Consider the following 21,802-nt stretch of genomic DNA (forward strand, 5'->3'; position numbering starts at 1 on the left):
TTTCGAACCAGAGAGCGAGATCTCCGAGCATAGTGGCTCTAGAGGGACATAAGGTGAACACAAGCATGCTCAGATATGTATATGACCATATGGCACACACAATGAAGTGTGTTACCAATCGGGTTATGAATAATGGAAAAGCTTTAAGTATACAGGTTCTTACATCATCTTTATCGGTCATGTCCAAACCCAGATCAACCATCTCCTTCTCCAGAGTCGCTCTTTCCACCTGCAACCACATATACCAATCAAATCAACCCATCTTTAACCAGCGAACTAAAAAGCTGACAAAACGTGTTTTAATAGGATGCTGAACAACAAATATTCCATATTAGAAACACTTAGTCACTTATCTTAAGGTATCCTTGTTACAGAGTAATTACCGTATACATTTAGGTACTGAATAACATTAATTAAAAATATACTTCTTTTAAGGGTTAGGAATAGGGTTCGTCTTGAGGTTAGTTATGTATAATTATTCATACTTTACTGTACTTGCTATTTTAAATACATGTAATGTGTAACAAAAGATAAATGAACGACATGAGTGTGAGTGATTAATAACAGAATTTTCATTTTTGGTTGAACTATCCCTTCGATAACTGCAAACTCTACCTAAAATATGCAAGTAATGTCTGATATATAAAAAAACACTTCCTATCATTTAAACACATACAAAAATAAGACTGCTGGACAGAAAGACTGACCTTCTTGGCTGTGCGGGGCATTCTGGGTCCCTGTTTGTCTTTCTCTTTTGATGCGAGAATCTTCAACTTCCGTTTCTCACGAATCTGACTGGCAAGCTGCCGGATCTCCTGCATCTCTTCATCCTCACTTTCCTCCTCAGAGTCGTACTCTCCAGCCTTCTCACGTAGCTCCTCTTCCCGCTCCAAATCTTCCAGCCTCTGAGAATGAGAGAAAGGACAGAAATTCAAAACATGTCATCTGAAACAAGGATGTAACCAAATATTCACTACGGAGGCCAATTGTCATCAGAAATCCTTATAAGTTACCTCTAATCTGAATTTCAGGAGGCACTTGATATCAGTGGTTACAGTCCTTAAAAAGTTTGAAATCAAAGCATTTGTTTCATACCTTCATGATCTCCGGGTCAATGTAGTCAGCAATATTGTGCCCCTCCCAAATCTCAGGAACCTTATCCTGCTTTTCTTCTGGATTCATCAAGTCCCAGTATTCTGAATACACAAGACAACATTTTAAACATGTCTGGAGTGTATATGTGTGTACACGCGTGTATGTTTATATCTTACTCTGTAGATCCAGTGTGTAATCATCTCCCAGCTCGACCTCAAGGTCTCTCTCCAGTTTGCGTTTGGGAGCATTCGTCTCCATCGCCTTTCTACGAAGCAGAGCCCCTTCAGGAATAAACGGAGGCCTTTCCTGAACAAACCAAATCAAAATGGTTTACAAACGCACTATATTCACAGGAACCATTACCAAAGAAATATGCTTATGATCAAGATGACACTGGTCTAAGAAGTGCAAAGAGCATGTACCTTTTGATCTCTCTTGGTAGGCACCGCCAGATGAAGTCTGTTCAAAACATCATGGACCTTCTTGGTTTTCATCTTCGTGTCCACACGGTGAGCCAACAGCCGATCACATGCCTATAAACATATGATCATAAATTGTTTATACCACCAATCTACAATGCTCTCTTCCTCTTAAAATTGGTACACAAAATGAAGAGCATGTGTTGAGTGAGTAGAAGTGATCTCACCTCAGCCTTCACCTGCATCACTCCCTCTTCTGGTCAGAGTGCTGGTCTCAATCACTGTGATCCCCTTCAGCAATGAGATCCGAAAAGATTTTCTAGACACACAGAACAAAGTGTCAGTGTTACTGCAGAAAGTCTCAACTAGTTGCAGCTACGTCTTTATCACGTTTCTTTTTTTCTCTAAAACTCTTTGAGACTAAATCTAACATGCATATAAGTCAATTGCTGAAAAAAATAACATTATGAAGCTAAGAAGATCTTTGAAACAAAACTGGCGATCAGAAAACTTCTGTTAAATGGAAACTTAAAAAGCACTTTAAAATAAAATGTTTTTTGAAAGAAGTATATTATGCTGACCAAGGCTGCATTATTGGAGCAAAAACAGTATAGAAAAAACAGTTTTAATATATATTACAATTTTTATATATATATATATATATATATATATATATATATAATATATATATATACACACACACACACACACACACACACACACACACACACACACACACACACACACACACACACACACACACATACTTTATATTTTAAAAAATATACAAAAAATTACAGATTTTTTTTGCAGGCAATTACCCCAGTCTTCAGTGTCTCATGATGCTTCAAAAATCATTCTAATATGTTGATTTGCTGCTGATTTGCAGCTTAAAGCTGCAGTCTGTAACTTTTTTTGGTTAAAAATTATCCGAAATCAATATTTGAGCAAGTACATAACCAGTGAGTGTTCAAAACTTTTGCCTTTAACCTTTTTCACAACGGTTAGCTTATAATAAATGTTTTTTTAATTTGAGTGGAACTGGTAGGTTGTCACGGGAAAATGCAACATGGACTGCTGCGTCATTATGTCACATCTGTAAACATGAAGTTGTTGTCCCGGCTACATGTGAGGATCCTGCAGGTGATGGATCATTTGATTATAGCCTATTCCCACAGCAGCTGGAAAAATTAAATTAATCATTTTGATGGCAGACTGTTGTCCAGAAAGGATTGTGTGTTTATGAAACATGTGAATGAAATTAATATCAATATACGGTTGAAAATTATTATTTGGGTCATATATTTTAAGAAAGTAGGCTCTAATCTGTGATTGTGAAGTAAAGTAAATATCCACACCGGTGCGGTGAATGACTGCCACATGTAACATACTCCTCAAAAAGTTTGATTAATCTGTGCAGGAGCCGTGCCGGAGCACAACCCATGCTAGGAAGATAATTCCAGAAACAGCTGCAGTTGCAGGTTTTCAAACAGAGATGGAGACAAAGAGGCAAAACTTACAGACTGCAGCTTTAAGAAGCATTTCTTCTCATCATCAAAAGTTGTGCAGCTTAATATTTTTGTGGAAACCATAATACACGTTTTCCAGGATTATTAAAAAAATCTTAAAGATCTTATGACAATATTAATGTCTTCTTTACTGTCCCTTTTGATCCATTTAACATATCCCTATGAATAAAAGTATTCATTCTAAATACTTAAAAGTTCCCCAGTTCTTTGGAACATTCACATACTGGTCTGAAGTGCTTGAATTCATCTGTCAGCATTCATAAAGATATAATAAGGCTTTAGATGCCTCTGAATATAATGCATAAACTATATGGACCTACTTTTTAAAAGATGCTTTTTTCAACATTTTTGAAAGATTTAGAATCTCAGTTTACCTGGTTCTCCTCTGAGAGTTCACTGATCTTCTTCACGTCACACTTATTGGCCAACACGATCAACGGCTGCAGAATACACAAATAATCATCACTGCCATCATTCAGCACAAAAAAAAAAAAAAATGTTTACAGCATTTAAGTTAATTCTTCATATGTGTGTGTACCTTATTGGCAAACAGTGGCCGTATATTGTTGAAGAGCTCTAGTTGTTGTGAGAGATTGTGTCCGCACTGCTCTGACACATCCATGACATAGAGCACAGCAGCACGCAGGTGAGCCAGAGCCGTGATGGCCTGCATTTCTATGGTATTCCTTTCTTCAAGAGGATGATCCAAAATACCAGGGGTATCAACCACCTACAAACACACAGCCATAATTATCAAGAACATTTGGTATAAATTCATATAATATAAAATCAGTGCCATTAATCACTGTCTGGAAACCATGCATTTTTCTAACACTCACCTGCCAGCGCAGGTATCTGTAATCCATATGACCCACAAACAAAGATTTGGTAGTGAAGGCGTACGGCTGGACCTCAACATCAGCACGGGTCACCTGTACACACATACTCCATTAAAACCTAATATTAAAACTTGACATTTAATTTACCTTCACATGCACAAATTTTACAAACCAACCTTGTTGATAAAGCTGGACTTGCCAACGTTGGGGTAACCACACAGCAGGAGGGTTCTGGTATTTGGGTCAATAGTGGGTAAACGGGACAGATGCTGCCGCACTGCGGTAAAATAAATATGCATTTAGTATGCACAAATGTGCATCGGAAGTAAAAGAATTAGTGCTTATTTTTGTTTCACATTTATGCCTTGATCAGTGAAGCCAAATAATCCTCCAAAAGTATCAACATTAAAGAACTCAAAGAACCGTCTGTTTTTTTTTTTTAAAGTATCTGTATATGTGTTTAAGTGTTTGCACCTTGTTCTAAATACTCCAGACTCTGTTTCTGTCGCTTTAAGATGGTGCACATGCGCCCCAGTGCGGCCCGTTTCAGCTGCTTGCAGCGATACAGTGAGTCTCCATATTTCATTAGCCGCACATAATCTTTAGCAACACTACGAATACACAGACACACAGTTTACTCATACACAGATGAGAAAAAAAATAATAATAATCAGCCAACATATTAAATAAAATCAACCACAAATTAATTCTAATAAGTAATGTGCATGACGTTGTTAAATTCAAAAGACTCACTTGTCAATAAGGTTCTTGGCGATGTTGATCTGACCCAAAGCCAGTTTATAATGATCTTTATCATACAGCACATTCATCAGATCAGCATAGAAGGGGTGAATATCCTAAAACACACAGTTAGTCATTTATCTACTAAACAAGTGATGACTAGGAAGAATCAACAAATATGAGCTTTATCCAATGCATATAGTTTTGTGTGAGACTTACGTCCAGTTGGGAAAGTCGGTGAGGATCTGTGACAGTCGATCATGGTAGTTCTGCTGGGTGAATTTGACTTTACGCATATAGAAATGTCTAATTCGGTGGATCTGATAGTGTTTGTGTATTACAGTGGGAGTTTTTCGCTGGGTTTTGGATAAAGTCAAATCGATGAAATCCTACAGGGAGAAAATCAAAAAGAAACTGTAATGCTAGTTTACTCTTGCTTAATTATTATTACTTTTTTATATATAATAAAAAGTTTCAAGTTCCCATACTGATACACACAAGGGTTCCCACAAATATTGACAAATGACATCCCGTGACTTTTCTCCGATTTTTCCTGCATTAATGGCTACTTAAGGATTTTATATAACAATTACATAACGAACACAACAATATTATTATATTATTTTACAAAGGCTGCACTTATCAATCTTAGACAGTGAAAAACAACTAGAAATAAATATGTTTTTCGGAATTTCCCTTATATCTGAATTTTACCTGTAGCCTAATGGAAGGGAAATACTATTAAGTTGTAAGGTTTTCCATGTTCATAGGAATCGAGGTAACGTTACATTTATTTAAAATTTATTTAACCAAAGCCCTTAACCACATTAATATACTTCATCCCTGTACAGATGAACCCCACAACTACCACTCGTTTCATTTTAACATATGACGCCTGTAAAACCATGTTGAATGTTGACAGCAAATAAAATGACAATATATAAAAAGTTAAATGGCTCAACACCGCGCGCACGTGTACAATACGTGCAACATACTGTCAATGTCCGTTATTAACGACAACACCAACAATACTCTTTATAACATTTAACCATGCATATGTGAGTGAAAACACGCCGTTATTTTCTTACCTTAGCGGTGGGAACCACCATAATCTTTTTAAAGTTGTACAGAGCCATGTTAGCGGCACACGCGACACTCTACAGAGCACGCGGAAGGGTCGAACACGTAGCGGACGCACGTCACGAAGAGCGACACACGTGGTACAGCAATCACGAGTTCACAGCGTCACCTACCGGTGGGAGGAGCCACTCTGAAACTGGAACTGCAGAACCGAGCTGTAAAAATATTAATACAAACGCAGTTTTTAAGCAGAACATTTCACACACACACACACAAGGTTTGTAATGAATTAAATTATAATTATATTTATTTTTCAGAATAATTAAAAAAGATAAACTGATAAACATGGAATTAATGTTTCATATGAATCCAGAAACATTGCCCCAGAATCTGGACATGACAGATGACACTAAACAAATACTAGGTTCAACTACATTTACTGCACATTTAGTTCAACAGGATGAGTGTGGGTTCAGTGCCAAACATTCAAGTCTCCTTTATGTTAATATATGTGTTATATTAAAATAAAACAACATGATCAAATCACTGCATTTTTGTATTCACTATAAACCTGTTAAAACAACAACATTCCAAAACACAAAATCACAGCACACAATCAAAATCATTTTATTTAGACATTTTATTGACACAAATCATTTATTCGTACAAGTAAACCAAAACAGTTAATAAAGAATTTCTCCAGGTTTGCCTCTAATTAGCCAAACCTTCAAGTAACTTCAAATAAATAATTGTACGAACGTGTCTTCTGTTTGCAAATGGAGCACAGTAACATAGGAAGGGACGGGTTAAAGAGGGAGAGGCAAATGAAACACTGTTTCCTCAGCAGTAGTTCAGTACTCGTGTGTATTCTGCTCTGTTTCTATTGAAGTCCTGCAGTGATCAGGAATGAAGCTGATTTCTGCTCAGAGCTGGTGTTTTCAGTTGCATTACCATCAACCTCACTAATACTGGCTCAATTTCAGCACAAACAGATGACCATCTACAGAGATGTGAGAGCATGTTTTCAGGAGTATACATGATCTGTGTGAACATGAGATGATATGATGTGTCTCCTATATATATGCTGTATTTGTGCGCGTGTTACTTACTAAGATGTCTGCTTATGATCAAGACAAACTGAAAGGAACAATTTGAATACTGATATGATGCACAAAAGTCAGAAGTTATGGAAAAAGACACAGAAAACCAAAAAGATGCGTGCACTGCACCAACTGTTGCAAAAACACTGTCATTAAAGGACTAACAAGCTAAATATTTAATACAGCACACAAGATAACAGTTGATAAAATAAATGGAACAAGCTGGAGTCAAAACAGTGGGTGGGGTTTAAAGTCTGGGAGGACCACTGATTGTGTGGAGTCAGTAATGTGGGAGGAGTTTACACTCTGGACTTGGTACATAAATATAGTTAGTAGAGAGGTATTAAGGGAGTGGTTTGGAGTTTGGGAGGAGCTACTGTTATTCAGGAGGAGTCGGAGTGGAAGGAGGAGCTTACATTGGGGGAGGAAATTAAATTGTTGATAGGGAGGTTGGTTTAAGGGAGGAGTTTGAAGTTTGGGAGGAGCCACAACTTGTATGAGTCAATATTGTGTGAGGAGTCTACACTATAGGAGTGGTCAATATAGTTGGCAGATATGTTAGGCTTGTTCTTCTTCATGCAGTGCCTCAAAATCAAAAGCAATGCATTCTGGTTAGAATATTTGTCTGACTTTGGCACTGCTGTTGTTTTAACAGTAAAAGCTTTTTTAGTTTAGTCGCACTTATATTGGGTCACGTATCAAAAAACACTGATAAAATCATATTTACCTCTATTGGTATTTAAATAGAATATGTTAAGGTTGAACTTTATTCATAAACAGATGGCGCTGTATTAAACAGTATATAAAAAGTGTTTCTGAAAACATTTCTAAAACATCTCTGTATTTGACAAATATTGCATTTATTTAACTTTATCTGTGATGGCATGCAAACACTGCACGATCGTCACCAGTAGCAGAAATTGTCTGACTTGATGTCTCTGATTTCAATTCCGTCCCCGACTGCAAGTGGCAGATCTTGCCAGCCGGTGACAGGCTAGTGTAGTTCATCTCAAACAAGCCTGTTGTTTTAGAGGAGGGATTTTAAAGTATGGGAGGGGCTATTTAGATTTAGGAGGAGTCTGTACTGGGGGAGGAGTTTACAATCTGGGTGTGGCCAAAATAGTTGAAAGGGAGGTTGTTTAAGGGAGGGATTTAAAGTTTGTGAGGAGCCAATGAGAAGAAGGCATGTTCGATGTGAAGTGCCGCTGTGCAGACCGATTGGTGAATGACATCAAAGCTCCACGAGAGTGAGTTGAAAGCACATGTAGCACTCTGCACTCTATTGCTTTCGTGGTACTTTGATGTTGTACACCGATCTATCTGTCAAACACATCTGAAGTCAGTACTGTGGGAGGAGTTTACAGTTTGGGTGAAGAAAAAAATGGTGGGTATGGAGGGTTTTTTTAGGGGAAGGGCTAGTGTGAATTAGGAGGAGCCAGTGCGATGGGAGGAGTTTGCATAGTAAAGTTTGCAGTCTCTTTCCCTTCACTGTTGAAAAATGGATGAATAAATGAGTTAAACAAATACATGTATTTTGTCTGCTGTACAGGAGAAGCAAAAGAATATGTGCACAACTAACACTATAGGTAACTAGATGAGATGACCATATGTGTTTGAGTATGTTTGTGTTGGTATGTCATGATGAACAGCGGTATTCATCAATCTGAGGTATTGTCAAAAAAGTTTTATTACTAATCAGTGCTTCACAAAAATCTGTGATAATATGTCTTTGAAGTGTGTATGTGTGTGTGTTTAAAGAAAAGGCACCAGCAATGGCCTTAAATGTTGTGGTATGTTTCCATTTACATAATCGGCCGTCATAATTGTATGAAGTTTCATGCATGTGTATGAGCGAGTACGTGTGCGCGCGCAAGGCTCCAGTCCTCAGACCGCCACTTTTTCAAGTGACCGTATGGGCGGAGTTATTGCTTTCAGGCCATTGCCAGGGCAGCTGTTACCACGGCTAAGGGCGTGTCCAGTTGGCATTGCAGCGTGGGAGTGTTCTGGTGGGCGTGGCAGGAAGACAGGACAGGAGCGTGTGCGGGCGTGGCCTTTGTGACCTCCTGCGTGACAGATTAAGTGGCTCACCGTGTCCAATGGGTAAAGCGTGTGTGTGTGCGTATGTGTGTGCGCCTGCTCCTCGCGCTGCTTCAGCGAATACCAGGTGAGAAAGATGAACAGGAAGCCAAGGAACTTCAAGCTCGCAGCCAGCCCAAAGTAAACAAAGCGGAGGGAAGTGACATCGTACTCCCAGCAGGACCCATGGAAACCACAATCGTGCTGCCACAGCATACAGGTGGTGTCAATCACAGCCCCAAAATAGATAGGAGTGGGGATGTAGGCTGGGGAGACCGAAAGAGAGAAAATTTGTTTAAATATTCATAATATCAGCAACTAATTGATACATTGTGGTAATCAACAGTAGGGCTGTGAGAAAAAATATTAGATTATTAGATTATTTTTAGATTTAATTTTCATCTATACTACCATTCAAACGTTTGGGTTCAATAAGTTTTGTTTTTAAAGATTTTTTTTTTTTAAGTTAAATTGATCAAGTGTTAGTAAGGATATTTATAATGTTACAAAAGGTTTCCATTTCAAAGGGATAATGTTCTTTTTAACTTTCCATACATCCAAAAAAAAAAATCTAAATATTACAGTTTTTCTGTATTTTGGTATCATCAACCTTTTAATATATGAAAAAATCATCCTTTTTGAATCACTTAAAGCTGCAGTAGGGAACTTTTGTAAAAATATATTTTTTTACATATTTGTTGAACCTGTCATTATGTCCTGACAGTAGAATATGAGACAGATAATCTGTGAAAAAAATCAAGCTTCTCTGGCTCCTCCCAGTGGTCCTATTGCCATTTGCAGAAACTCCATCTGTCCCAGTAAAAAACAACCATTTAGAGCTGCGGTCAGTACCTTTGTTTGTGTTCAAAATGTAGAAAAATGAACATAATAAGCGAGTACACCATGAATCCATTTTCCAAACCGTGTTTTTGGCTTGTCCTGAATCACTAGGGTACCTTTGTGATTCTTCATAGACATAAACAGAGAGAAGTAGTTCCGGCTACGATGTTCTTCCGCAAGACGCAAACAGTTCTGTTTATTAACCGCTAAAGCATCAAAAATTCCCTACTGCAGCTTTAATAAAGCAGCTTATATTTTATGATGCTATTATGACATCTTGGTTTAAATACTCTTCCAAGTCATGAGCCAAGAAATGATATAAATGCTCTTCTGAGATGGTCTTCAGGAAATGTAATGGCCAAATAGAAAAAGCATTAAAATCAAGCTTAACCCTATATGGCAAGCAAATCAGTCCTGAACATATGATGAATATTCAATATTTGCTCAGCTTTACTGGACAGTCAAAAAATGATTAATTAAATAAAACCCAGTCCAATCCTACCAAGAGTCCTGAGAAGAACAAACTGCATTCCCAGAGCAAACGGCCTGTCCTCTTCCTCCACTGACCTGCTCAGGAATTAAAAGAGGAATGAATAAAACAAAGAGATAAAGAGAGAAGATAGCTAAGTACATGGAGAGAGGCAGACCTGAGCGTAACGATGATGACGGACGGCTGAGCGCAGGCAGTTATGAGAGTCACGATGAAGAGAAAGATGAGGAAGGTGATGAGCGTTCCACATGTGCGCTCACACTTTCCTGCCAGGGCATAACCATTCTCGTTTAGGTATGTCTTCACGATCACCACCTGCAGATCATGTTTTCCTCCCGACGGCGTGATCACCTGTCTGCTCTGAATACATGCGCAGTCCGAATAGTTTCTGATCTGAGAGGGAGAAAACGCATGTTACGATACACATGAATAATGTCAACAATACTGACAGAGACCATTTTTTTGGGTGGTTAAATTTTTAGGCTACCATGAAAAATGTTGATATCTTAAGCCAGTGACTCTCAAAGTGGGGTGTGGGGTCCACGACTCATAGCCAGGGGTCCAGAAATTATTTTAGGACCCTATGATTATCGCAAATGTGGAAAATGTGTGACTGAAATACAAAATTCAGTCATAAAAACGTAATAGTTGTATGAATTCAACTGATTAGACATTGCATTAGACTTTTTTTTTTAAGTTGTAAGATTTCAATAAGACATGCCTTTTGATTTCATGTTTATTTTAACCATTAAAACAAGGTCCAGAAAAATTAAAATGGACACACACAAAAAAAAAAAAAAAAATCTAAAAGTATAAATTGTAGCAAGCATCACTGTAAACAGCTTTTATTTTAAAGTAAGCATGCAATTAGTTGGGCATTACAGCAAAATAAACCCCAACATGGTTTGGACAAACCCTGGATTCGCTGTTGATCTAACATTTAAACTTGATTAAAAATGACTTACTCCTGAGGTTTGGTTGGCAAAGTTGCTGCAGCCAGCCAGACATGGGTTAAAGTAGGTGATGCCATCAGAGCCACAGACAGGCGCATACTCGTGAATCCTGCAGCCACAGTTGACATTACAGCTTGCCGTCAGGTTTCGGTGAGACAGAGTCAGCGTCGGCCTGCAAAAAACAAATAGAACATCATTCAGTGCAGTTCATGTTTCCCAGGTGATATTTATGTAGGGGTCTACAGGGTTTTACTCCATTACCCGGCGGTGTAAGGGATATTGATTCCACCGAGGTTGATGCTCTCGCAGCCGACAATGAAGAGAGTGGAAAAGCAGAGCAAAGACACGCCACTGCAGATCATGGCCAGCTTTGCTGCTTCTCTTGCACCAAGTTTCAGTTTCTTAATGATGTACCCACCTAAAACTATACCGACACCTGCACTGGGTACAATGATCAGACCTGCACACACAAACTCACAATTAATAAACACCCACAGTGAGTACTGTGATCAGATCGACACATGTTTGTGTCAGTGTGTGTGTTGTACCTGTGTATATACTGGCATTAGATGCTGGAACACCAAATTGAGATTCAATGAATTTAGGAATGAAAGTGATGAAGGCTGTGACGATGGCACATTCCGCCGTATACGACAAACTCACAAATAAAAACGTCACGTTACTCAATATACGCACAGCTGCTTTTGGCAAATCTGGAGAGAGAGACAGAAACAGACAGAGAGAGAAACAAGACAGATTTATTATTTGGTTTTAAATAGTGTCATCCAAAATGTGTTTATACTAAAAAAAAATCTGCATTGTTATTGTTAACTAAAACTAGTAAAAAACTGCAGTAATCTGGAGTACTGAAATTAATAAAACTGAAAAAAAGAAAAGAGAAATATGTCATTTATTTATTTTATATATATATATATATATATAAAGATAAAAAGAACACCAGACAGTCAAGTTAAGGAATATTGTTTAAAAATAAATATTAAATAAAATAAAAAGCCATTTGTATCTTGCTAGCCATTACTAAAAGGCAAATCTTAGCTCGCTGTATCAAATATCTAGTGTGACATAATTCTTCAAAGATGATCTGATCAGAATCAGATTTTAGATTTGACATTAGGTTGCACCTTTGATATTTTTGCCAAAACCCATGGAGGATGAGACAGCCTTGCTCTTTTCCTTCTTCATTTCATCATCACTGGAGACATCCCCTGCACCCTTTTTTACACTGCTTTTACTTTTCTTGTGCCGTGGAGGAAGTTTTTTAGGGAAGGAAAACATGGGGAAGATTACCAACAACATTGCCACAGCACACAGAAGAAATCCACTCCACCTGAGAAAGAGACAGACACAGAGAGGGTCACAGTGCTGTCAGGGTTACTGCAATGTTAGTTAATTAATAAACAGCAAATGAGAGGACAAGGTTTTCCTCACCAGTTTCCCACAAACCGTGGATCACTCTGATCAATACTGACTATTGTCCCAGGGTCGACGTAGAATCCGATCAGAATCCCACCCAGCAGATACCCAGCGGCTGGGCCAAGAGCTCCCATCACATACATGATAGCTAAACATGCACAAGAGAGAACAATTACATTTCTTTAGCTTTCATATGCTAATGGCATAATTAAGGTCACAGGTTTCTTTTAGAAAGTAGAAAAAAAAACGTGTTAACCATCAGGCTAAAAGGCACTGTTGTGGACAAAACCTAATCTCACTTGTTGCTTCCTGTCAAACACATTCATATCATACTTAGACAATAAAAAATATACTCTTATTATTTACTGGTACAAACAGCTTATATTTGCAAATTTTAGACTTTTAGCACGGACTAGTACCATGGCCACTTAGCTAATTATTAAATGTCAGTTCCAAATGTTGATTTTCTGTTTAAAGATGTTAAATATGAAACCTAAAGAAAATCTTCTAAAATATTGTTCTATGCATGTACAGAACTAGTAAGACTAACACACCGATCAGTCTGCATTAAATCAAATTAGATTATGTAAGACTGTCACTCCACAGACTCAGTGTTAGTTTAGTTATTGTTAACATAAAACAAAAAAATAGTTTTTGTCAATTGGAATAAAGCTGATGTAAAATAAAATACAAATATTAGATGAAAAAGTAGGAATTTATTCAGTTTACAGATGCTTTATCCAAAGTGACAAATAAGGAATAAATCTAACGATTCATCATAAAGAGGCAAATAACACAAGTGCTCATAATACAAAGCCTAAATTAAATCTGTTCATAAGTGATAGAGTCTCTTCAGAAAATGACCTGCTAAATTCATATGGATATGAAGCGACAAAGTAATGGTTGCATAGATCTCATGTAAGAAAAAACGTGGCCCGTAATCACACACTTTACCTGATTGACTGACCCAGCTATTCAACAACACACAGACAAAGCCTCACTTCGACTCACCCAGGTACAGGGATGCGTTCTCTTTCTTCACATTGTCATCCAGGTAAGTTGGTCCAAGGGTGTATATGGGAGTCGAACCCATTCCCACGAGGATCTGAGCGCAGATGAACAGCACCACATAGAGGGCATGCTCACGCTCCTCCCGGTCCCGCTGGCACCTGGACAGTGCTGACCTCTCCTGAACGCTGCCATTACCACCGGCACAGAGCCCCTCTCCCCCTACTGTGCTGTTCAGCTCCTCCAGCTGATACGGTGGAGAGATGAAGTGAGGTAGGGAGAAGAGGGCGGCACCCACAGCAATGAGCACGCCCCCTACAGCCAACCACCGAGGCCTCTGGCTCCGCCCACCAAAGTAGCTAATGAACACCACAACGAGGAGACTACCGATGTCAAAACAGCTGACCAGAAGACCCGACTCTGAGCTCCGCAGACTGTACCGCTTTTCTGGAAAACACAGGATTAGATTAGTAGAAAATTCATAAATATACTCCAATGTTGAAACAGAACATGGTTGAGATGCTGAGAGGAAAGCAGATGTAAACTAGAAAGTTGAGATTGGGGTGAGATGAAAGAAGACTAAATGAGACAAGATTGAAATGCTATTAAGAGGAAGAGACTGAGATTAGGATGAGATCAGATGAAACAACATGAGAAACAAAGAGGTGAGACCGAAATGTTATTAAGAGGAGACGAGACTGAGATGAGATAAAAAAAAGATGATATCCAGGGTCGGGAAGTTTAAAATATTATTTAAAATACAAAATATAAATAACTGTATTTCATTAGTTACATTGTAAATGGGTGGTAATGAAATTACAGTTACATCCTGGTGAAAACAGGCATTTAAGTATCAACAGCAATTGATTTTATGACACATCCTAAACTACAGTTCTGATCATGAATTTTATACTCCTTGCAGAATTTGATGTAAATTTTTCTTCTTTTGTTTAAAGATCTTTTTTTCCCATTTAGTGCTAGTCTTCAGAAATTAATACTTCAATGTTTCCTAAACTAAAGGACAAAATAATCTGTTCGCTTGATTCAAAAAGTTTACATGCCCTGGCATTGTGCTTCTTGAACAGCAAGAAATTATTTTTTATATATAAATTCTTATGTATTTATTTATTTTAAAGATTGTCGGAATTGTGTTTCAATCAAGAAATGAAGGAAAGCTGATGAGGAAGAGGAAAACTAAGTCCTATGTTTGGTGGGCGTTTTTTTTCTTTTGCATTACCTTATTAGGATTCCAAAGTATTCTAGAGTATTTAGATTAAATTACAAAATTTGTGTAATCTAAGGAAATATGTCACAAATTACTTTTTAAATCATGCATTTTGTAATGTGTAGTGAAATTAATTTGAACTTTCCCGAGCTTGATGATATTTAGTTAAGAGACTGAGAAATTGGAAAAATTTGACATTCAGTTGGATAGATGGATGTAGACTGGGATGAGATAAAACAAGATGAGGCTTTAGGTGAAAAGTTGAGAGGAGAGGAGAGGATAGGAGATCTGCTAGTGGTCAGGTATATTACCTATGGTGGTAATGACACTGCTGAGATAGCCGGACACCATCAGAGACTGGATGAAGGTGAGGTAACACATGCAGAACAGAAAGCAGCGCGAGTCCGACAGGATCCTGTCCACATATCGCCTCACGGGCAGCCGCGGCATGCGGAGCGTCAGGAGCGCAGCAGCGGCGCGTCTCTCCGGCTCACGACGCTCGGTCCTGACGGGGGAGCAGTGCGGGGAAGAGAGTAGAGTCTTGTCTGCCTCCTGCTCCGGAGCATGACTGCCGCTGAGTGCTGGGAGGCTCTTAGATTTCAAACCCTGTGTAGGCTCCTCACACAAGTACGGAAACGGTTTCACAGGTGCGGGGCCCCCATCGCCCGCCTCCCCACCGGCACCGGATGCCATCCTCAGCGCGTCACGCAAACAGACGCACACGGAATCAACAGCATAACAGACTCTCAGATAAACCGGCAGCGGCTTATCATTCAGCACAGAGGCTATCCGAGACGTTTATAAGCGTTGTGGAGACGCAGACATACTGCGCTGGCTCATTTCAACAAAACAAAACACCTAAACAGATATGCCTTATTATAACTATATATAAACACCCTAATTGTTTCTTTACAGCACCATTTTCTTTTCATTTCGACACATATTCACCAAAACAACACACTGGATCGACGGTCGACCTGCAGCCGGGGGCTCACGCGCCTCTGCGCGGATACTGCAGCGCGCGCGCTCGGCCGCGTCACACACGCGCATTCTGCCCCGTTATCTGCGCTAGATTAATAACCACGATTAATTCCATCGGCGTCGTTAAACGGTATTCTGTCGCGTCTTTCTGCACGCGGCTCCGACACACCATCAGATCTTCGCCGTGTAATCCTTGTCCTTGGACGTAGCGGTAGCTCGGGCTGTCAGCTGTGTCGCCTCCGAGCGCATTCGGTCTGTACCGTAGCGGGTGCAAGTAAACAGACGTAAACTTCCGGTTCACGATTACTGTCTGAAAAATGGGGCTGCACCACCCCAGTCTGTATTTTAACTCCTTCAAGCAGTAAACGCAAATACTATTTTTTTTTTTTTAAATCTTATAATAATGCACAATCATAACAAACTCTTTTAGGCCGGCTGGCTGAAACAATGCACTCTATGGACATATAAAGAAATAAGACAACATTTTTGAAAACAACAATCCGTAAACAATCATTTATTTACGATTTAGCATAACATAATTAACCAATGAAATTATTTAAACAACTACATTTTTAGGGATGTACAACATTTAAAATAATTAAATGTTACAAATTAAAGGCACTTTATATTTGTATCTCATTAAATAATTACAGTAATAGAAATAACATAATTCCAGTTATATCATTAGCCTCATAAAGGTGGCTTTATTTTACTTGCATGTTATTGTACGCAGTCACTCATGGAAAAATTATTTTTGCTACTGTTTTCATGTGATGCTACATTCATCAGATGGTAGTATATGTCCAAAACAACAATAACATTTCACAGGATTACAAGGGTCATTACCTTGTACATATTTTCTCATTTTAATAGCCTCTTATCAGAGCAGGTTTTCACAGAAGTTCAACATTTAAACACCCAGTGTCCCCTTAAGTCGATCTTACTGGGAACCTTTTATTAGTTACTGTGAGAGATGAGTGCCCTGGGTAAAAAGTGTCACAGATTGCTCTTCCACTTCTTGTCATTTGAGCCTTCAGCTGCAAGGAAACAAAAATTAACGTTAACAGAGGCAGGCAATAGTGCACAGGTGCACTCACAGACATGCGTGCACACACACACACACACACATACCCAGGCAGATCTTTCCTTCCTTGTGGAGTTTCTTTAAATGGTGCAGCAAGTTAAACTCTGCTGCTCTGTGCAGGTGTTCAGGGGTCTCCTGGCATATTACAGACAACATAAAAAAGCAGATGAAAATCGTGTACACAATTTAGAAAATAACATTTCTATAAATAATGTACTCTCATTATTTGCAAATTTTCTGATAGTCACACGGTTATTTTTTTACATACAGGGGGGAACAAGTGTCGGAGACCACTGGTGAAAATGTGTTTCTTTTGCATTTTTAGGATTTCATACAAATATTTTCATTGCAGTCTGCATTATCTGCATAACAAATTGAAGGGAATTTGCCTTATACTTTTGGTCCCCACTTTATATCGGTTGTTTTATTTTCTCTCTTTATAGATTGCAAGTTTGACACTGTTAAATATAAATGCAGTCGAATTAAAAGAGTTACGATCATTTAGAAAAGAGCTGAACCTTGTACACCACTTTAACCAGATCGCCGGAGGTGAATGCATTTCCGCTGTTCTCCTGCAGAACGTTTAGGATCTGCTGTTCTCTTGCGTTGCGATGAGTTATGTACTCACAGATCTTAGAACATGCATCTTGGACCACTGGACCATGACCTGAAACAAAAATACACATAAGCATTTCTTGGTGTCACTGAAAATTTTGTGTATAAAGCACTCTGAAAATAAAACAATCATTACACATGCACTCACCTGGATATATGAGGTCAGCCTTCATGTTTAGGAGCTTCTGCAGTGACTTCATGTAATCATGGAGGTCCTCAAACACGGCCGTTCCCTCTCCAAGAATACAGTCACCTGAAAACACAGCTTGCTCCTCCTCCAGCAATAATGCCATGTGATCATCTGTGTGACCGGGAGTAAACAGCACCCTATTTGCACATACAATATAGAAAGAAAAGCTAAACAACCTACTATTGTTTTTGAATGTATAAATGTACACACTACTTTGCCTAATGTATTTATGTAAAAATAGGCTTTCAAGACTCGGGATGTGTGGGAGTTAAAATTGTATATTATATATATATATATATATATATATATATATATATATATATATATATATATATATATATATATATATATATATTTATTATTTTTTTTTTTTAAAGATTTGGTTTAAGTATTTTTTTTAATAATATACTTTTATTCTGCAAGGATGGTTTAAATTGATCAGAAGTCACAGTAAAGACTTTAATTGTCACAATTAATTGTCACAAAAGTTTCAAATCATCATATAAGAATGATTTCTAAATGATCATGTGTGGGGTAAAATTCAGCTTTTCACTGTTTCATCACTGTTTTTCTTTTAAAATATATCAATAAGAAAATAGTTATTTTCATTTTTTACAATTGTACTAATTCAACTTTGGTGAGCATATAAGAGACTTTCAAAAACATTTAAAAAATCGTACCAACCCCAAACTTTTAAGTGTGTGTATGTATCTACCGTAATGTTGCCCCTTCAGTCTTTATCACATCACCATCACTAAGATAGGAATATTTCTTCTTCAGGTCTCCAATCACTTCTTCCTGTGGAGGGCACCTAGGGAGTTTACTGACCCTCAGCTCTGAATCTGCAACCCATGTAGCTACATTAGCAATATTTTCTTATATACACCACTGTTTTCATACTAAAATAATGAGATTTACATTTACATTATCAGTTAAAGAGTTATTTGGGAGCACAAATTCAAATTTTTAAGCACAAATCTCAAAACCTGTACACAACACACATATTATTGACCTGTGTGAAAGTTTGAGAGTATATCCTGCACTCCTCCAGTGTGGTCGTGATGCCAGTGTGTGACTATAATGTGCTGTATGGACGTGTCATGCTGCTTTAGAGCCTCGCGCAGACTGACAATATACTCCGGTACCGCGCGCTCGCCTGCATCAATTAACACTCGCCTGACACGGAAAATAAACATTCATAAACTTGTTACGTTCCATAAGTAGGTTGTAAGTGGCAAATAACTCAAACAAGCACATTTTTCTCGTGTACCTTCTGCCTGTCCCGACCAGATATGTGTTGGTGCCCTGCAGTGTCATGGGCCCCGGGTTACAGCCCAAAACACGGACCACTCTCGATGACAGCTGCTCGACACGAGGAATCACCGCGGACATTTTCACAAGGACCACACAGACACGCCACGAGCTTTAAATGACTCCTGTAAATGACTTTAAATGACTTCTGCTGCAGAGAAGACTGGAGGAGACTTTCAGTCAGACACTTCCTGTTCAAAAGTCACAATTTACAAAATAAAAGTCGCTGACGCTCAATGTTTGGATGTTTCTTTTTATTTTATAATCTATATATTATAATCACGTTAATGGCTTTATATTTAAACAGGGTTTGTATGGGTTACTGTCTTCTTTTCTGTGTAGTTTAGTTTTTGAAGCGTTTTCATTGGACGTTCTGTACAATTGCATTATATGCAGGGATATTTTCTTTTCTAAATCTCTTGGTTTGTGTTCATCTAACCATATGGCATATAAACATATGGCCTGAGGGTGTAAAAGATGGGGTATCCCTCTAAGGGCTGTTTGTGTGTGTGTGTGTGTGTGTGTGTGTGTGTGTGTGTGTGTGTTTCACTTTGCTGCATTTTAATTGTTGTTGTCTAGATAGATGTTTTGACCAACATCATTGTATTTTTTATTTTCTCCCTTTAACCAAACCTGTCTGGCAAAACATTTTATTCAATTTATTTTTAAGCAATTTCACTTTGCATTGAGAGTAGATTTAACATGACGAAACAAGTATCTTCCTTTTTGACTGTACTGTTACTTTTACTGTTTTACTCAAGTATGTTTTTGGCCAGATACTTTTAATTGTGTAAAAATTCACTGAGTATCCGTACTTTCACTGGAGTACAATTTTTGAGTGCTTTTTACACTCCTGTCAATTTCTGTCTATGCGTACTTAATATAACGCTGTACATTTTAACGTTATCAAAGCAATGAAGCAATAAAGTAAAGAATATGTACTCATTGTGGTTTAATAAAGAAATTTAAAAGATGAGATATTTCATTAAATACATTTAAGTAAGGAGAGAGAGCATTGCTGCATTAAATTCACATCATGTAACACATATAAAATCCATTATAGAAACTTAAATTATGAAAAAATAATCAATAAATATCTAATTAATACATGATATCATCATCATGCAGCATCTTGCAGAAATTCTCTGTTCTTGTCATAAACAGATGAAAACGGTTTGTGCCTTTCTACAAAAAGACAGTCTGTGGTTAAGATGTGATCTCTAAAGTTACTGGATCTTCTAAAAAACAGCTTCTGCTAAAACTATAAATAAGGTCTTCTGTAACTGATTTTTCCATTCCAATTTTCGATTCCAAATATGGCTTAGATGCAATAGATTAAACAACATAAGCTTTCACCAATATCAAATTCATTGGTTACATGTTTTTTCTTAAATTGAGTGTAAACACTGGTTCAGAATGAATGTGCATCTGCGTTTAAACACTCAGGACAGTAGGTACTTTTGCTTTACTTCACAGACACATTAAACTTTATTATGGAGCTTCACAGGATCAAAACAGCGTCAATTATTCAGTTGCAACACACACTGATAGTCTGTTAATTGTGAATTGAAATAATTATGCACAGACTTTACTTAGTCATACAGATGAGCTTGTTAGTAATGATCAATCTTATCACTGGGATTTTCACAATGATTACTCATACAGTCAAAACAGATGTTTGAGAGACAAACCAGCCCATCACAAAGTCTCTTTACAGTAATGAATATTGGCAGATAGTGGAGGAACAGCCTGCTCTAGGTTTACTTTTTGATGTAAGAGGTGCTATTGGGGTCAGGCCACATTAATATCTGTATTAAGAGATGAACTGCATACCTACAAAGAGCATCAGGATATGCAGAACCTTATTCCCTTTGATGCTTCTTACTAAAATGCATGAATGTTTATTGCTCTTGTGGATGTTTACTGATATGAACTCCTCCATACACTCATGAATCCTCCCAATAACAACATGGAGATCAGACACTGTATTTGTAGTTTGCTAGAATCACACAATATCAATTTAGTCTTTATTTGTTTACATTTTCTAATGCACAAGTTTGCTGTAAGTTCATAAAGCACAACTGCACAAGTCTTGCATGCATTTCTACTTGCTATCCACACTGTTTGTGGGCACAGATTAAATTTTAATACCAAATGAAAGTGGTAGTACTGCCCAAGAGTTTCTTATAATAAAAGTTCAGGTCTTAAACATCTTGATAAGGCATACATGCAAGATGTTACTGCTTTGTATGAATCTCTGATGATCAGATAAACTGTAGTTGTCACAACCCAGAACATGGGTTATCTTAAATAAAAGATCTTAAATAAAGACGCAAATACAGATTAATTTAATAAATTCAGGTCCAATTATCTATATACTCAGAAACAGGTCTGGCCAGTTTTCTGTGCGTGATGCAATAGAAATAGCAACGATGAGAGAGTAAATCAAATCTGAAACAATGACATGGCAAAAAACTAAATGAATGTGCTTTCAAAATTACACAGAACTGAAATAATACACAATGACTAATTACTACTGAATATAGTCTAATCATTTACAGACAAAATAGTTTCTATAGGACATATATCTTCTCAGAAATGGGATAATAGCTTTTATACAACTGAGAGGGAAGAAGAAAGGAAGTATCACTGTGGCAGGATTTTGAGAATAGCGTTCACCTCTTCAGCTACAGTCGTCAGTGCAAACTCAAACTGATCCTGAGAAAGAAACAGAGAGAGTACATGTCAGTATGAAAGAGATTGTGTGTTTCAGTGTAGCTCAAGCTCGTATG

At 37.8% G+C, this 21,802-nt stretch overlaps 3 protein-coding genes and 1 pseudogene across 5 annotated transcripts in view; all 4 read right to left on the reverse strand.

The window, feature by feature from the left end:
* Positions 1-5: 5 nt before the first annotated feature.
* On the reverse strand, positions 6-5,759 carry LOC113044946 (nucleolar GTP-binding protein 1-like; annotated as a pseudogene).
* Positions 5,760-6,309: 550 nt separating this feature from the next.
* LOC113044947 (solute carrier organic anion transporter family member 5A1-like) lies at positions 6,310-16,185 on the reverse strand. The gene is made up of 10 exons (XM_026204997.1): positions 15,141-16,185; positions 13,608-14,051; positions 12,612-12,744; positions 12,305-12,510; positions 11,711-11,875; positions 11,424-11,622; positions 11,175-11,334; positions 10,367-10,602; positions 10,222-10,286; positions 6,310-9,145 (listed from the first exon to the last, which is right to left on the reverse strand). The coding sequence occupies exons 1-10, from the start codon at positions 15,520-15,522 to the stop codon at positions 8,688-8,690; spliced, it is 2,448 nt and encodes an 815-aa protein (XP_026060782.1). The 5' UTR covers positions 15,523-16,185; the 3' UTR covers positions 6,310-8,687.
* Positions 16,186-16,293: 108 nt separating this feature from the next.
* LOC113044948 (endoribonuclease LACTB2) lies at positions 16,294-19,217 on the reverse strand. The gene is made up of 7 exons (XM_026204998.1): positions 18,970-19,217; positions 18,712-18,875; positions 18,415-18,541; positions 17,658-17,836; positions 17,413-17,561; positions 16,942-17,029; positions 16,294-16,847 (listed from the first exon to the last, which is right to left on the reverse strand). Exons 1-7 carry the CDS (start codon positions 19,089-19,091, stop codon positions 16,807-16,809), a joined length of 870 nt encoding a protein of 289 aa, XP_026060783.1. The 5' UTR covers positions 19,092-19,217; the 3' UTR covers positions 16,294-16,806.
* Positions 19,218-20,468: 1,251 nt separating this feature from the next.
* Positions 20,469-21,802, reverse strand: part of LOC113044950 (receptor-type tyrosine-protein phosphatase N2-like) — a 28,301-nt gene continuing 26,967 nt past the window's right edge. For all 3 annotated transcript variants that reach the window (XM_026205000.1, XM_026204999.1, XM_026205001.1), the window contains exon 23: positions 20,469-21,728. In XM_026205000.1, the coding sequence (XP_026060785.1) occupies positions 21,657-21,728 (72 nt within the window). In that variant the 3' untranslated portion in view covers positions 20,469-21,656. The remainder of the gene's footprint in view (positions 21,729-21,802) is intronic.

Source organism: Carassius auratus, chromosome 27, assembly GCF_003368295.1.
Source record: "Carassius auratus strain Wakin chromosome 27, ASM336829v1, whole genome shotgun sequence".
NCBI lineage: Eukaryota > Metazoa > Chordata > Actinopteri > Cypriniformes > Cyprinidae > Carassius > Carassius auratus.

Excerpts from the sequence above, each read along its gene's own strand:
- LOC113044947 (XM_026204997.1), bottom strand. The coding sequence starts at position 15,522 with ATGGCATCCGGTGCCGGTGGGGAGGCGGGCGATGGGGGCCCCGCACCT. Across the intron at positions 12,745-13,607 it reads GAACGCATCCCTGTACCTGG|CTATCATGTATGTGATGGGA; the intron begins GTGAGTCGAAGT and ends GTGCATGTTTAG. Across the intron at positions 10,287-10,366 it reads GTCATCATCGTTACGCTCAG|GTCAGTGGAGGAAGAGGACA; the intron begins GTCTGCCTCTCT and ends ATTCCTGAGCAG.
- LOC113044948 (XM_026204998.1), bottom strand. The coding sequence starts at position 19,091 with ATGTCCGCGGTGATTCCTCGTGTCGAGCAGCTGTCATCGAGAGTGGTC. Across the intron at positions 18,876-18,969 it reads CTGGTCGGGACAGGCAGAAG|GCGAGTGTTAATTGATGCAG; the intron begins GTACACGAGAAA and ends TTTCCGTGTCAG. Across the intron at positions 16,848-16,941 it reads GGAAGGAAAGATCTGCCTGG|CTGAAGGCTCAAATGACAAG; the intron begins GTATGTGTGTGT and ends GTTTCCTTGCAG.